At 38.1% G+C, this 17,778-nt stretch overlaps 1 protein-coding gene across 7 annotated transcripts in view; it reads left to right on the top strand.

Annotated features, from left to right (window-relative positions):
* The window catches only part of esrrb (estrogen-related receptor beta), a 53,226-nt gene that overhangs the window by 17,517 nt on the left and 17,931 nt on the right, over nucleotides 1-17,778 (top strand). For all 7 annotated transcript variants that reach the window (XM_043263338.1, XM_043263334.1, XM_043263333.1 and 4 more), the window contains 2 exons: nucleotides 674-1,095; nucleotides 8,164-8,280. In XM_043263338.1, the coding sequence (XP_043119273.1) occupies nucleotides 687-1,095; nucleotides 8,164-8,280 (526 nt within the window). In that variant the 5' untranslated portion in view covers nucleotides 674-686. The remainder of the gene's footprint in view (nucleotides 1-673; nucleotides 1,096-8,163; nucleotides 8,281-17,778) is intronic.

Genomic DNA, 17,778 nt, shown 5'->3' with positions numbered 1-17,778 from the left:
ATATTATATTTTATCTGATCAGTAATTCACTGCCGTTACTGCATTAAAAAACTGAAATATATCATTATTTGCATTATTACCGTTATTATTATTTTACATAGATCATATCGGGTCCACAATTACCCGTAAATGGTTACATCTCTTAAACAAACTAATGAATGAACAAATGAATTATTATATGAATTTTGAATTTTCTCTTTTAGATCAAAATGCAAGAGCTGTTAGGGTTAAGGAATAATTTCTACTTGATTTAACCTATAAACAAGTATTTTGTTGGTATTTTAAACTGATGCATATTGAACAGGCATGGTAATATACACAACAAAGTATTTGGTCTGGATGAACAGATCTGCTACACTGCTGCTACAAATATAACATGTATAGAATAACCCCCGTATAGCATAAAAGATCACCCCATAGCAGATCTATACAGGTGGAGCTGGGGAAGGAGGAGGGTTTTTGAAGCAAGCGCTAGTCTTGAATGTCGAGCAGTGAGTGATACAAGAGAGAACCGCTCAGCTGTGCCATGTGATACTGATGTCTAGAATTTCATGCCAGAACTGTGTATTTAATTTTGATGTTACATTGCTGTTCTCCTGATTTGATTGTAAAAAGACTTGTTTATAATATATCCGTTAGTGTGCTGTGCCTCACGCAGCTCTGTGTGTTTCAGGCTGCTGAACAGAATGGCTGCTGAGGAGCGGCACATGACGTCCAGCTGTGGCTCCTACATCAAGACAGAGCCCTCCAGTCCGTCCTCTCTGGTGGACACGGCCAGCCACCCCAGTCCCGGCGCGCATTCGGACGCTAGCGGAGGCTACGGCAGCGCCATCAACAGCCACTCCAACGGCCTAGACTCTCCGCCAATGTTCACGGCGGGCGGGCCGCTGAGCGCCGCGGGGAGCGCCTGCCGCAAGCGCTATGAGGACTGTTCCAGCACGTTACTGGAGGACCCCGGCTCCATCAAGTGCGAATACATGCTCAACTCCATCCCAAAACGCCTGTGCCTGGTGTGCGGAGACATCGCGTCGGGGTATCACTACGGCGTGGCCTCCTGTGAAGCCTGCAAGGCCTTCTTCAAAAGAACAATACAAGGTATGTTATGCACTTCTTCTGACTTTTTTTTTTGGATTATTTTAATGTTTTTGAAAGATGTGTCACCGAGGCTGCTTTTAGTTGATCCAAAAAATAAATGAGAAATTGTGAAATATATATATATACATATATAAGTAAATATATGTTAAATTATTATTTGTTTCTGTGATGCACGGCTGAATTATCAGCATTACACCCGTCTTCAGTGTCACATGATCCTTCAGAAATCATACTAATATATTGATTTGTGCCTTTTTCTATTTTTGAATTCTATTTTTTTTTCTATTTAAAAAAAAAAAAAAGACAGTTACATCAGGAAAAAAATCCCAGAAAAATATTGGGTAGCTCAACATTGATAATCATTAGAAATTGTTCAGCAAATCAGTTTATTAGAATGATTTCTGAAGGATCATGTGACACTGAAGACTGGACATCACAGAAATAAAGTGCATCTTAAAGGAACAGTTCACCCAAAAATACCCCATATTTCACTCACTCTGAAGCCATCCTAGGTGTATATGACTTTCTTCTTTCAGACGAACACAGTGTGAGTTTTTTAGAAATGCATCCTGGCTCTTTTAAGCTTGGTAAACTAGGGTGGCTTTGGGGTGAGTAAAATATGGGGCATTTTCATTTTTGGGTGAACTATTCATTTAATAGATATTCACATAACCTGTAATATTTGTCTGTTTTGCTGTATTTTTCATCAATTAAATACAGACATGTGCTCCAGATACGAATAAAGCACAGCGGTCAAGTCAGGTTTTTTTGAAGCAGCTCTATCAGTAGTGAGCACAAAGACATTTTCACTGATATTTCCATATAAGGCAAACTTTCAGACATATGTGACTCTAACCTTTTCATTTCATCACATGATCTGAGAATGAGAACCACTGAACCACGCATGACCAGCTGTCAATAGAAAGACAATGTGCATATTGACATTATCATGACACGGACATGGCGATGTATGGTGTGGCGCCAGCAGTGACGCTACAGTAATCAATCCATCTGATCGCCTATAAGAGGTTTACTGTTACAGAGACATATGATAAGATGACCAAACTGACCAGAAGACAGCAAGAGCGGATTAAATAACTTCTTTACATCAATCAAACCCAAAGGTTTTATACTGAATAATATTAATAAAAAAAAATATATATATATATATATATATATATATATATATATATATATATATATATATATATATATATATTCAAAAGATAATTTAAAAAGTCATTGTTGTGTTAAATATGTAAGCATTACGAAAAATAGCTTTAGAAACAAATGAAATAAGAAATTAAAGTGAGTCTTTGAATCATTCACTCAACTGATTTGTTTAAACGGCTGATTCATTGGGAAAACATTTACTCACTCAATCAGTAATAAAACTAGTGTGCTGTTTTTATTTGTGTAAATCATATAAAAATAGAGAAATCTGTGAGGTTAGCTATTGCTGTTAAAACCCGCGGACAGATGGGCTATTTTCTGTGTTTTTAAGCTGAGATCTGTAATGCAGAGATTTCTGTGGTGCGTGATGTTCAGGTCAGAGCAGACATGCAGCATCACACTGTCAGATCGGATTGGCACGGACAAGAGGAGCAGTGTGTTCTGAACCAGATACTAATCACACGGACTGTGTGTGTGTGTGTGTGTGTGTGTGTGTGTGTGTGTCCAGAGCGCTGCTCTGCTTTCATAGACAACACTCAAGCAGAAATCTCTCTCATCAAGAGAGTTACTGTATTTGGTCATGCCATTTTTTAAATTCATTAACCCATTCATTTGGCCGAGTGATTAGTTGTAAACCCTTTAAAACTACTAAACTTGATAAACACTCAGTCTCCTCCATATCTTCTGTCATCTGACAGTAAAAGCTCTTTTAGTGCCTTGCTTCTCAAGTCTTTTTCTGTCAAATCTTGACCGATTTTGATCAAGTAAACGTCAGAAGAAGAGCAGCTCAGCTTTACTTGATTCTCCATCAGTAACTTTCTCAAATCTAATCACTAGGATCTTTTGAACAGCGATTGTTTCCGGAAACTTTACTAAATGTACCGCATCTTCTGAGGAGTGTTTATTTGTTCTTTTCTCATATATCTATCTAGCGATATTTAGATCATTTAATAAAAATCTCACGCATTTACTTTTGCGTCATAAAGCATATTTTTGTTCAGTACGAGGCTTTTTGTTCTGCATTCTCACTATATTAGACTATATGAACCATAAAAGCCTGATGGATCAAAAAATGTTTCGTGTTAAAGGTTTGGTCTAAAGGTTCGGTTTGATGCATTATGAAACGTGACTCTCGTGACCGTCAGGTGTTTAAACACACACTCGTTGATCTTGGCTGCGTTGTATCGGCTTTAAACAGTCTATGTACCTTAGTGAATCAAACAGTCTCAGTCGTCCAAAAGCCCCCGCTGCTGTCCCTCAATCACATATTTGGAGTCCGGCTTTAAACCGGACAGAGACAGAGACGCTGGAGTGAGAGTTACAGATGTCTCCTGCTCACTTTGTATTGTCAGATGGCACTTTCTCCCTCTATCGCTGTGTTCTTCCTCTTGGAGCGCTGCCTGTAATGGAGCTAATCTAGAGCCGTTTGTCCGAGCCACAGGAGTTTTGTCAATAACAATCAGCGTTCAGCAGGAGTAATTAAGGCCGAGGCTTTTCATTAGGCCGGGGGGAGGGGCTCGTCTCCGGGGACGGCCGGCGCAATTAGAAACGCAGGCACGCGTCGCCGGGTAATTTCAGGAGGGGAAGAAACCCAGGACTTTCTTTAGATTGAAGAGGGACTGGGTTTTGTCTCGTGCAGGAGCGGGACGACTAATGGCATAATAAGCAGACACACGGCTCGGGATGAGCAAGGGAGGATTTCAGGCAGGAGACGAGCGGAAGAATCCTGAAGAACAGGCCTTCTGACTGAAGACGAGATAACTTCTGAACAGAAAGCAGTGTCTGTGTAATAAATACTGTGTGCATACTGATAGTGAGTTGATGGATCCACGCTGTTGATCGTTTCATTCAGTCAGAACTGAATTTCTTTATAAAAAACAATGAACTGCATCGACTTTAGTCCATATAGGGAAAAAAGTCTAAGCATAGCAATTAGAAATGTTTCTATTCTTCAGTATTGCCTACAGGCGTTTAATCTATAATATATACGTTGTTAGTCATTTTGTAAATTCTTTTTCTTGTTAGAATATATATTGAGTATGTTTACACGCACAATGTGTGTAGTTCTGTGAACACCCTTTCGTTGAGCTGAACCCATGTCAAAGCAACGAGCCAATCAGAAAATGTCTACACATTTTGTTATAAAATGCCCTCATTTGATACAGATTCTTTAATTGAAAAAAAATTGTTACAAAAAATACAAAAATGACTTAAATATATTTATATCATTTTGATATTTCTGTATATATATATATATATATATATATATATATATATATAATATTTTTAGTATCTGAAAATATAATTTTCTGCCTGTATATTTTTAATGTCACATATGTAGAAATCTGACACATGCAAACAAATAACATTAGCATCTGTAAGATATTCTTTCTTCATTCAGTATTTTCAGTTTTTTCTTGGCTATAAAAATGTCTATGTATGAATACCATTTTTGTGGCGACTTCTTGAGAACATGATTAAAGAGCAGAAAACCTAAACGTCTTAGTTTAGATGGTCGAAGCCGGTCGGTGGTGATCACACGTGTTCCTGACCGCCGTGACTCACCCCGATCTGCTGCCTGTTTTCAGCACAGGTGTAAACGTGTATGAAAGCTCCATCTCTGTCCTCTATGAAGTAATCGAGGCTGACAGTAAGCCTGTAAAAGTCAGGTTAGATTTTGATGAGGAAGACCTTCCATTTTACTGTAATTTACTTACTTGACCTGAGTCTCTCCCCAAACCATGGCCTGGCATCGGTCCTGAAAAACCATCAAAGAAATTAAAGCAGATAAATGTTGAGAAGAAGGAAAAAAAAGCTTTGTTTTCTCCAATCCCAAGACTTTTGATTTTAAGAATATAACTTTTATAAGATTTCTGAGTAGATCCATTCGGAGCGGCCCGAAGCGGTTGCTCTCTCGTCCTCCACATTGCATCATTTCTAAGTGCTGCCTCTTGTTCGCAAATAAAATCTTTATATGAGCTAGAAATATTTGCGATAGTAAATTTGAACTATTTACTACATCTGCCATGGATTTTTTTATTTATACGCTTAAAATGTTTGCTACCATAAATATTAGTATTGGAATTTATTTACATAGTTTAGAATTACAGTTTAATTTAGAGTTATACTTTAAAATAAAATTACAATACATATATTATTAGAATTTTTTTATTTTATTTTTATTTATTTAACATTAGAATGTCATAATGGTAATTTTATTTGTTAAAAATAATACTTATAATATAACAACAACACTATTTTATATTATTTAGTACTACTACTAATAGTGCTGGGCAGGGATTAATTGCATCCAAAGTTTTTTGTTTATATAATATATGTTTGTGTACTATGTATATTTAGTATTTAGTATAGTATTTTATTTATATATATTTTTACATGCATGTGTATGTATCTACATAAGAAATGTACACAAAAACTTTTATTTTGGATGTGATTAATTGTGAATAATCTTGGCCCAGCACTAAATAATAATATTTTATATAATTCAGTGCTTTAGTATTTGCTATTGTTTTTTTTTACTATTATTTTAGTATTTTTATTGTTTTAAATATTTTAAATCAAAGTGATTTTAAAGTGAAATTAATATTATTATATTATTAATGTTATTTTTTAAATAATATACTTAATATGCTTTTGAAATTTACATTGGAATATTATAATAGTAATTTTATTACATATTTATAATAATAAAAAATGATTATTTAATTCATATTTTATAGCCTCGTGATTGAGAATTTTTCCTCAAATCATGCAGCCCTCGCCGAAGTGTGCACAACTACTAAGCAGCCTTTTGATTTGAGCTGGGGTCGTGTGCTGAACGCACCAGTCTCTGATGGCATGAGGTCTAGTCCCTGTGTAATTTACCCTGGAAATAAGTTAGGAAGACCAGACCTCGTGCTGATAGTCGAAGCGTGTTTACGTGAGGCTAGCGGTGTATCTGAGAGGGAATGAGAGCCATCCGTCTCCTGATGGAGTGCCAATCAGACTCTAAGATATACGCTAACCAACACTGCAATTCAAGACGCATCCTGCCCTAATGATCCCGCAGGGACACATCCCAGAATAGGAAGTCTCAGCCTTCCCTTCTCCACAAAATATGATCGGATGAAGGAGGAACGAGTCGCTGCACATTCTAGTTGTGGGAAAAGCATGAATCAAAAGCATCTGTTATCTGGAAACGCACAGGAAATGTGTTTGATTAGCGCTGTTTAGTTGATCCTCACAACAAATGGGAAAACAGGAAGAGGAGCGATCAGACTTTATTTACCCCAAACCCAAAGAGATCTGCTGCATTTGCATACTGATTTGTATAACCCAGATAAAAAGGGGAATTTCTAATTATTTAATACATCTTGGGACCCTCTGCTTGATCTGTGCAATAATGTTAACATAATTGCGTAAGTTGGGGGATGGAAGATTTCAGAGCTTTTCCACCGATGGAGGAGCTTCATCTGTAAACGCTGTAGATGAGCTTCACTGACCTGTTCAGTACAGTTTAGTTTTCAGCTGCTTACACATTGATTATCAGCCTCTCAACACAATACAGTCCTCTATGTAACATGGAACAGGAATTAAGAATAATTCTTGGATTTGTGTGTAAAGTAAAAAAAAAAAAAACGAGGAAAAGTTGTGTAAGCAGCTGAAAACAAAACTGTGATAGACTGACTTTCATACTAAAATATAGAGCTCCTTACTGATTCATTCATTTGAATGCTTTTCAGAATTAACACTGATGTAAAGCTTCTTTAAAATTTCTTTTAAATGTGTGTGTGTGTGTGTTGTGTATATTTCTGATGTATATGCCGCCCACACTGCTAAGATTTTGGCAATCCAAAAAAATAAACGACGTTTTGTGTTATATAGGCTTAGTGTTTGTATAATTGAATAGCAAGTGGCCAAAATCTGCGAGACATTTTTATCGAGCAGTTTTATGACGCCGAACATTTACACTAAATACAAGCCAGCTGAACAGTAGACACTTAGCTATGAATGAGAAGACCTAAATGCATTCATCTTTGCCAGAACCAGCCCATTCATCTCTGTCACATCAACTGTACAAAACAAGTATATAAAAGTTGCTCGCAGGGAGAACGCTCTACATCCTGCAGCGAGTAGTATTTTGCTCAGCCATACAGTATGTCAGAGAGCACACTGTTTTTATTCAGCACAGCGTCTTCAGTGATCAAGACAAGGCTGAATAAATTGAGCGAGCGCCATCCGCATAGACATTCAAACCACGAGAACAAGAGCGCTGTCTGCCCACTGTCATCCTGCATTTAGCCATGGCTCCTGCCATTACCCATACATGTCCTAATTGAAATGCCTCATCGCGGTTAAACGTACATGGACACAAGCAGAATGGCTGAGTATATCAAGCACTTTGCCTATTGTTACCCACACAATGCCACTCAAACGGCTCTTTTATTGCGCAGGTATCAAGCGCTCAGCTTGAATAATGTATCAGGAGCTGGTTATTCTCCATGTAAATAGAGAGCGGCTGCGGCTCGACTCGGGTATTATGTAAAATGCGCTCTGAATTTGTGAATGTAATTTGGCGAGGTGCGATCCGAATGGAAGCACCGAAAGCAAACGCGCAGGGATCTTTTGTTTTGAATCCTGTCTCATCTGTTTTGCGGGCTCATGTTTCTTCATCTCCGCAGCGCACACTGTCCCTGTTCTGTAGTGTCTCACGGCCAGAGGCAATTTATCAAATTGAGTAAAAGATGATTTTATAAATAAAGTGATTTATAGAGCGTTCTTCTGATCGCTTTGATGGATGCGGCGGCGCACTGTAAAACTCTCCCGCATTAGCTTGCTTTCCTTGGGTTATTTTTGGACGGGCAGAGCTGAAAGCGTCTCCCTATCTCTCACCAGGTAACATCGAGTACAGCTGTCCGGCCACCAATGAGTGCGAGATCACCAAAAGAAGACGCAAGTCCTGCCAGGCGTGCCGCTTCATGAAGTGCTTGAAAGTGGGCATGCTGAAGGAAGGTGAGGGGAAAGCTGCTTTACCATGTTTCTAACGGAAAGTTGTGCACTGCATTACGTTTTCTTACCTGGGCTGGGCTTATTTTTTTTTGATGTAACAATTTAAAGCTTTGGCAAATGTAAAAAAAAAAAAAAATTGAACACAAACGCTATGTTCATCCAAATGGTTGAATTGGTCAGAAGCAAAGACATCGGTTAATCGAATAGTATTAAATAAATACATAGATATTGCATTCGACTGTTTTTATTCATTTTGAGATGTGCAGATGAGTAAATGCATGCTCACATTTAGTCTAGAACTACAGTAAGGTCATGTTCAGACAGCGTACAGTGCCTCTGCTCTTACTCCTGATTCAATACATGAGTAACAAAATAATGGCATCACTTCTTTAAAAAGTAATGCCTTACTCTTACTAGTTAGTTAACCTGCGTTCCTTGTAATGCATTACCACCAACACCCCGACTATGTGTTTAAATGCAGAACGACGTCTAGCTGGCACAGGAACAGAGAAGAAATGTGATTTTAACAGGTCGCTTTGTTTAATACAATAAACCTTTTTATACTAAAACTAATTAAACATGAGACATGAGATGAAAAGAACTTTAAACAAAAAAAAAATTAACAAAAAATAAATAAATAAATAAATTAAAATATATATATATATATATATATATATATATATATATATATATATATATATATATATATATATAAAATAAAATATTTTATTTATAGTTAATTTGATAAAAATGTAAAAACAATACAAAAACATACTAAAATCAGAAGAATTACTAAACATATTTTATTTTAAAAATAAAAGAAAAATAGATAAATATAACCAATTGACCATTTCTAAAACCTATAATAGAATAGTATAGTTTCCTCTCAGTTCCTCTCAGTTTATTCAGCTGTGTACAAGACCCTATATGATCTTTGTAGGTCATTTAGAGTTGGGTTAAGCCCAGTCAGGGGGTTATGCTACATTTTGTTTTGGATTCTGGTCTAAACTTTCCTTGCTTTTATCCATAAATACACCAAACCTTAAAATTTGCTTTGATATATTTATGAAAAATTCTTGAATTCACAGATTCTAAAAGAGACCGGTAATATAGTCAGTCGTACATCAGAAAATACAATGAACAGAAACATCTCCCTCTTCTTATGTTGTTGATGTCAAATGTCATATATTAAATAGCCTTTTATATTTTCATTTTAGTAATTGGATTGTGCTTTGTCATTTTTATTAGTTTTATATGTTTCGCTTTATTGTTATTATTAAAGTTACTAGCACTACAGTTGTACTACTAACTTTACAGCTTACAAATATTATTTGTCAGTAACTTTTATTATTTCAATAAATGTATTTCATTTAGTGAATTTCAATGGTTGTAGTTTTAGCTCTAGTTTTGGTTAACAGGAACTACACCGCCATGAACAACTGTATACTAAAATATGAGCGTATTTCTTCATGACCTGTTCCCGTATCGAACACGTCTGCGGTATGTTTGGCCGTTTACCTCAGCAGGTCTTTCATTAGGTCACATTTTACTTTGTAATGTGATTTGTTGGCCTTTAAATCAGTCCCCCGGTCTGTAGCGACTCCATCAAACACACGCCACAGCGATCAGAGCCGAGCGCAAAGCTTGCCAGAGACACACAAGCCAATGTTAGACTGGTAAATGTTGTTGGCTGGCTCTCCGGCGGACCCGTGTCAGAGTGCTGGACCTCAGGGGCCGTTGGCACGAGCCGCGCTCACATGCAGTAAATAATTGCGCCTGTTGGGCAGAGAGACAGAAATATGCTGAATAGGTCGATCCGTGCGTCTGACTAATAGAAGTGTAACAGTATTCCGACTGGAAAGGCTTCTGTCCCAGAGCACACGCTCTCTCCCCGACGTATTGATCCGCTAAATGTTTTCCGAACATCTCAGCTCTCTTCCTGCGGATGCTTTTTTAAAGTCCTGCCATGTGGGAAATCTGTGACAATCAAATACGCTCACAGATATTTCTTTCCCTCAACTTTCTCCTTTTGTTCACGTCCCGCTGTCTTCACGTGAATGCGTGTTTTTTTATGCGTGCACGGGCTGGATGGGAAGCAGGTCTGTAATGTAATGTGCGTCGTTCACCCACAATCCATCTGTGAAAGCTCTATACGGAGCTGAATGAAGTAACGGAATCTGTCCACCGCACGAGACACCGAGAATGAATCGCATTACGCACTGATGAAAAATTAATGCAAATATATTATCTGGAGGCATAAGAGCCCAGAAAATAGGGAGGGATTGTCAGAAATGAATCACCTGTGTCGAGTCAAAAAATGGAGCTTAAACAATAAGATGGAGAAGCAGACGGAGTCATCAACGGCTTTGAGATGATTTTCTGAAACAAGTGTCCTCTGCTCACCAAGGCTGCGTTTATTTGATCAAAAAAATACAGTAGGATGTGTTATTAAGACATAAAATAGCTAAAATGCTTTCTGAGCAGCAATTTATTTCATGATCAAAGTAGAATTTTCAGCATCATTCCTCCAGTCTTTATGTCACACGGCCCTTCACAAATCTTTCTTATATACTGATTTACTGAGTATTATCAGTGATTACAGTTGTGCTGCACTTTTTTTATAAAAACTATCATCATATTTTTAATTAGTGAATAGAAATTTCAAGAGCTAGAAATATGTTCGAACATTATGAACGTCGTTACTGTCACTTTTGATCAATTCCGATTTCTTGATGAATGAAAGTAGTGATTTCTTTCATGAAAAATGTTAAACTATTTTCATTTAATATTCTCAGCAGCAAACTAGAAGATGTATAAAAATGTACACAAAGTCATTTAAATTACTAGTAATTATTGTATAACATCTGTGTAGTTCATATTCATTTTTATTTAAAAGGTTTAATTCATTACGCTTTTTTTCTTTTTTAAGTCAATGATATAATACATTAACTGAATCCCTGATATAACACAAAGGACAACAGTAGGACGAGCTCAGCCCTTTTATAAGCATCTTTCAGGGGTTTGACGGTCTACACGTTACTTCAGCTCCGTGTTAGTGTAAAGAGTTCAATCAGCTTTTTCACCATTATGAAAATATGCTCAAACATCGCACAAATGAATAGATGACATGAACGGGTATCTCGTTGGCCGTCTGCGTTCCTCCTCAAGTGCAAGGTCACTGTCTGCGTCCGATCCGACGCTACGTGAGCGACAAATCAATCAGTCCTTTCAAGGCGACAAGGAAATGAGAAGCAGAGGGTCACGTCTGTCCACGTCTACCCTCAGCATACGAGCGGAGCCACGGCCCAGCGAAGGTCACGCTCAATGCAGCCGTCTCGCCTAATTATAACTTAACTGTCCCAAACGTTCCTTTCTGTTTGACAACATCCCGCCAACTCTCACACTGCGACAAACCCAAACAAAGAGCGTCTCGTACAGCGAAAGTGTTTATTATAGCTCAGAAGGGTTATAGAAATCATCTGAGTTGTATTATAATGCACGTTTCCGTGTGCCAGTAGAGTCAGCCGCTAGATAACTATATCTAAAGGGAAAAGTGTCGATGGCATTTTTGCTGTATGATTAGCTGGCATGCTTTCTGTACGGATTATGTTTGCATCGATTATTACAATTGCTTTTTCGTTCAGCCCGTCTGCTGCTTTTGTCCAAACCAATCATATACAAGGTACTGTACGTGGTCATTTATAATTCTGACAGATATATGTTATAATACTTTGTGTTTTGCTAAAAAAAATATGAGTTGAACTATAAAATTATAATTGTTACCTAAACAACACACGGGTTGAATCAAATGTAAGAAATTTTCTGAAGAAAAATACCCCATTCACTGGGGAATAGTCACTGGGTCAGTATCCATAATGGGACAATTTTGTACTATACTCCTAAAAGCTGCATATTAACACCATAGAGCAGTGACATTATTATAAATTTAATAGAAACAACAACACTACTAAATTGTAATAATCTGTAATATTATTAGAAGTATTTCTGAATGATCATGTGACGCTGAAGACTGGAGGAATGATGCTGAAAATTCAGCTGCGCTTCACAGCAATAAAATGTCATTTTTGTTTCGCTTATCTTGTTTTTAAAAGCCATGATTAAGTGAGTAGTACAGTGATCTGAAGAAGGCCACCATGAGGAGAGAAAAATGACTTTAATCAGTAATGATAGAAGAATAATTTCAGAGCTGATAAAACTGAGGAGTTTGTCAGGCGTGCTGGTATTCTGAGCGCAGGATGTTTTCAGTCGTGAGATTTACTGCATAGTCCTGGACCCGCTTCATTCCCTCAAAACAGGAAGTGATCAATAAGACGACTCAGATGTCAGGGACTACAGTTTTTTTTTCTGATCAATGGAAGCGAATCGGAGCTGGGAAGAAAGGAACAGATACTACTGAGAGATTACACTGACGTAATCCAAAGACTCTTTAAACCCACGAGACTCACATCTCTCACATTCTCAAGCCTCATCTAGACGTCTGATTTCCGTCTGCCATAAAATCTATAGAGAATTATGTGTCTGATATATTGGTTTTGGACATCAGAAGAGTGTTTTTTGCATTTTTAATTAAATTTTTTTTTTTTTTACATGATATGCACAACAGTTTATGCAAAAAGTTTAACTGACTACTTTACTCAAAAAACCTTTTTTAAATCACCCTCATGTTATTCTGATCACATTTTTTTATGTTCTTCACAAGAAGTGCAGTGAACATGGATAGTGATGGTATCAAAAAGAAACCACAAAAAAGTTATGTTATGATCCTTTTTTGAAACATGCATCGTATTTCTACATCGTACATCTTACTTTGTGTTTCACAGAAGAAGTTTTTAAGAACATAAGTGAATAAGTGAATAAATGATGACTGAATGTTCCTTTTATGTGAGCGACTTCTTTAAGACACATCTCAGAGTGTGTGTGTGTGTGTGTGTGTGTGTGGTTTCCTTCGAGGCCTCGTCTGAACAGGTGAGAGGATTACCGCAGGCGTGAACATGTGTTTTCCACCAGAGATCCTAGATCACTGCTGGATGAACACGCTGTAGATCATCTCTACAGGGGGACAGATGACTGCCTGATCACAAAACACACACACATGCTCTAAAGAAAGTGTAGACAACTACTGAATTTCATAGATCATGAGTCAAATCAGCTGTGTGGGAAAGAAGAGATATTTCAATGAGATATGATGTGTGGATGTTGTGCTCCAATGTGCTGAGAATAGGCAGGAAAAAATAAGAAAGAAAATAGAGAGATGTTTGATGTGTAATACACTTATTCACGTACCATCAGAGGAGTCAGCCGCTAGATAATTGTATATTTGAAGGGTACTGACTATCAGAATTTTTTTATGGCATTTACGCTATATGATGCCTAATAAAGTAAAAAAAATAAAAGCATAATGCGTTTTTTTTAATCCTATCTGCTGCTTTTGTTCATACCAATCATATGTAAGATACATAGTCATTTATAAAGCTGAAAATATATATGTTTATACATAATTGTATTTGTATTTTTCAAAAAAAAAGTGTGATTTGAACTATAAGGTTGTTTAAATTATAATCTTTATGGTCATTTTACAGTTTAGAATGTTTCAATACAACATTTTTACCTAACCAACACATAGGTCTGTTTTTATTTTATTTTTTTAACTGCTGAATGGAAGGAAATTTTCAAAAGAAAAATTCCCTGTTCCCCAGAAATGTTGTACTGTTTTACCCCTAAAAGCTGCATATTAGTACCACAGAGCAGTGGTATGTACCATTGGGTATTACTAATTAGTATTACATTAGGTATTATTTTTGTAGGGGTAAAGGTTGTTGTACTCCTTAAGGTCAGCTTTTTTACGTTTTTTCCAAAAAGTGCATCAACCCATAGCGAGCAACATTCAGTTGTCCTTTGGCAGGATTGTAGTGCGCGAGTTTCCTCCTTTGTTGGCACCGTCGTTGGGAAGAGTGCCTGATTGGGTCCGGCCGTGCTACAAGAAGCCACGGCACAGGTGTTTTTGGGTTAGATGTCAGCTCTGCGGTTCGCTTGCTGTATCTCTCGTCACCGTTCGCGAGGAAAAATGCCAAGCTGCCAAATGCAGGGCTCTTTGAAATAGTGCTGACGAGAGGCCAGTTCAGATGGGGGTTGTCGGCAGCCATGAAAGGTAGAGTTCACTGTGGCCTCAGGACATGGCCCTGTGAATTTCCTAGCTAAAAACGGGTCAGCCTAAGCTCCCCGAGGCACTGCCAACCATCCCAGCCACGCTGACACTTTCCCCTCACCCAGATGACAGGCACCCAGAACAGGTGAGACCACCAAAAATAAGGGCTCCTGCCAAGTCCAGCTACCCACAGCGAACCACCGACAGGAGTGGGGACAGGCCCTTTTGTAAGGGCTTTGCTCAAGTGGGGATTGTTGTTTTGAGAGAGGAAAAGGAGTCCGGGGTCAGCTGGCCCTCGCGCAGTCATGGGCCCAAGGGCTAATCCGCGCTCGGATGCCTTCCTCGCTGGCCCTAAGCCCTCTCTCTCTCCCACACCGCCTCGCTCGCTTTGAAGAAACGACATTCGAGATCCGCTCGCTGTGAACCGGCGGCGGTCAGCGCCGTAAAACACACTCGCTTTCAGAAGCGCATCGCTCTCGTGTTTCACTGAACATATTCCAGTTTGAGCAGCTCATTCCTCTCATGCATGTGAAATCGTCCGAAAGACGCATTCAGTGCTCTTATTGTCACAACTCGTTTTACTTCTGCATACAGCAAGAAACCGAAAAGCTGACGGCCAACGTAGGGCTTTCAAATTTGGACTGAATACTGGTGGGATATTTATTAGTTTATTAATTGAAACATTATAAAGATACATTTGATTTTCTTTTAACATAACATGCGTAAGTCTGTCTTGAGATGTCACTAACTAGTGTGTCTTAGTTTACCTCGCACACATTCTTGAATCTGAAAGACCTCATGATACACCGATCCGTCTAATATAAACCAGACAGGTCCTCTGATATGGCATAAGCAGCATATGATCTGCATGCTGCGCTCTTACTGTCTTATGATATTCATAACTCACTTTCCTTCTACATACAGTGAGAAACAAAACCGTTGGCACGTAATGTAAGGTTTGAATACTGGTGTAAAAGTTACTAGTTTTTTATGGAACAAACATTTGTTTTACATTGGAAAGACACACGTCCTCTAATTCATAGTGCAGATAAAACTGTAAAAACAGTATTGATCTAGTAAGCTGTGATTTGATGCATAGATGCATGTCGTAGTATTTGAACCAGTGAGGTTGCAGTCTAAAAACCTCATGCCACACCGATCCATTGCAAATCAGCCCTTTTCTTTTATCATCTCGTTCCCTCCCTCCCTCTCTTTCTTTCTCTCACCCTGACCGTCTTGCTCTGGGTGTAACGGGGAACTAGATAGTGCCAAGGTTTAATTCCTGCCAGCATCTGTTTAATTATGACAGTTACTGTTCTAATTAAAACAGACACCTATGTACCTCTGAATCTGGCTTCGCGATGGCTGACGGCAGCATTTGACATGAAGCCTTTCTCCAGTTCCATCAAGATGTTTGGAGAAAACCATATACAGCTTAAACCAGCCTGAGGTGGTCTGCCGGTTTTAGCTGACCTAGTTTGATGTTTGGGGAGACTAACTAAACCAGCTGAGACTAGTTTCTTCTTGGACATTTTCCATCGTATGAGCAAAACTATGTCTGAGTGACATTAGCATTATATACATGACAATTTCAGCAACAAGGCAGTGACAAAGAATTAGAATATGCCTTTGTTTAGGACTACAGTTATGTCCTTTAGGTATGTTGTAATAATACGCTTGTTAATTCAAACCATTTGGGCCAGATTTAAATTATATTTACGGTGCGTTCAGTCAATCCAATCTTTAGCATAATTCAAAATCATTTTATCTCGCTCCCCACCGTCTGTGACTATCAATAAAAATATTAAAATCGTAGTTAGGAGAAATGAGATTTTACCGCGACTTAGCAAGCATCAAATGATCTCCCGGAGTTTGCGAGGAAGAGTAGGACCACGGGGACCGGCGGGTAATTAGGTTAGTGGGTTGTCAGTGTCAGGAAATTGAAAGACAATCCTAATCAGATTTCTGTTTCTAGGGAATCAAATAATTTGTATAAGGAGAAGAAATCTCCCGATTTGGCTTCTAAAAAGATAATGCAGTTTGTTGTCGCTGCTCTTTGTTGCGCTTTTTGTGTCACATTTGATGAAATAGACATTGCAGTGCAGATCAAATGCAATTAGCAGTTCATATTTTTGAAGTTGTACGGTTCTGGGAAACGTGGAAAATGCAAAGCGTATGCAGTCCGGTGAAGATTCTTAAGGCTGCGGTCATTGCATCTGAGTTACGCTGTCCGTAAATGATGCAACAGTGTCCTGTTCTTACGCCACTGCTCTCATTTGTCGGTTGATTATGGCTGCTAAATGGTCCTCCTTTCCTCCTCTCTGTGTTTTTCTCCTCTCCGCCATCCCTGTTCTAATCTCACACTCTATAATGTTCAATAAAGAGGGAGCAGGGAGAATTGTGGGAGTGTAATTGCTGGAGTAGCACACAAACCTCCTCTGACACAGTAGTTGTAGAGGGATGAAATCATTTAGCCTCCAGGGAACTTTAACTGGTTGCTCGCATTTTGGATTAACTATATTATGTGTTGAGTTTTCTATGTTTTTAGAATTTCTATAGTTTTAATGTAGTCATAGCAATTTGGATATTTTAAGCAATCGTCTGTATAAATGGCCTGGGACTGAACTTAGTTAGTTAGTTTTTGTACATATGTTTTACAGTGTGATATCCATGACAGGTCAGCTCCAAACAAATATAAATATACTGTTTTAAAAAATACCCAACTGTTTGTCTTATTAATATTGAGCAATAAATAAACAAAATATTTAAAAATAAATGAATAACACCAAGGCTGCTTCTTTTAACGTGTCATTTGGAAAATAGGGTTATTTTGTCAACTCAGTCAGATTTCCTGCCTCAGTGTGGTCAGAATTCAGTAGATGGAGCTGAAAATGTCATTTTGTGAGGAACACAACATGCCTACTAATCCAAAACAATTCTGTTAATTCGTTTTAAGATCTTTCCCAGTTCTCAAGAATCAGCCCAGTTTTCTGATTTAGAGCTTGATTTTTGGTTTGCATGTATAACCCCCATGTGTCAGATACAGATTCATATGCAGTCATTTTCACATTCAAACCAGCGTGAATGAATGAACAAACACAGGTCAAGTATTACAGGTTTAGGAGGGGTGAGTAATGTACAAATGGAACAGCGTTCTTATCAAATAATTGGCTAATAAATAAAGTGTTAGCGTGGCGTTTATAGCGTATGTGCACCAAACACGCTAAACAACATCTGTGTAATTTCTATAGTTACGCTTTAAAGTGGTCAGTTTTGCGTAGATGCTGTATATAAGTGCTCTGTGGCTGCTGTCGCTGCTGATGAGCTCAATAATG

Source organism: Puntigrus tetrazona, chromosome 17, assembly GCF_018831695.1.
Source record: "Puntigrus tetrazona isolate hp1 chromosome 17, ASM1883169v1, whole genome shotgun sequence".
NCBI lineage: Eukaryota > Metazoa > Chordata > Actinopteri > Cypriniformes > Cyprinidae > Puntigrus > Puntigrus tetrazona.
Note: the sequence above shows the minus strand (reverse complement) of the source record. Positions and strands in the feature narration are given on the sequence as shown.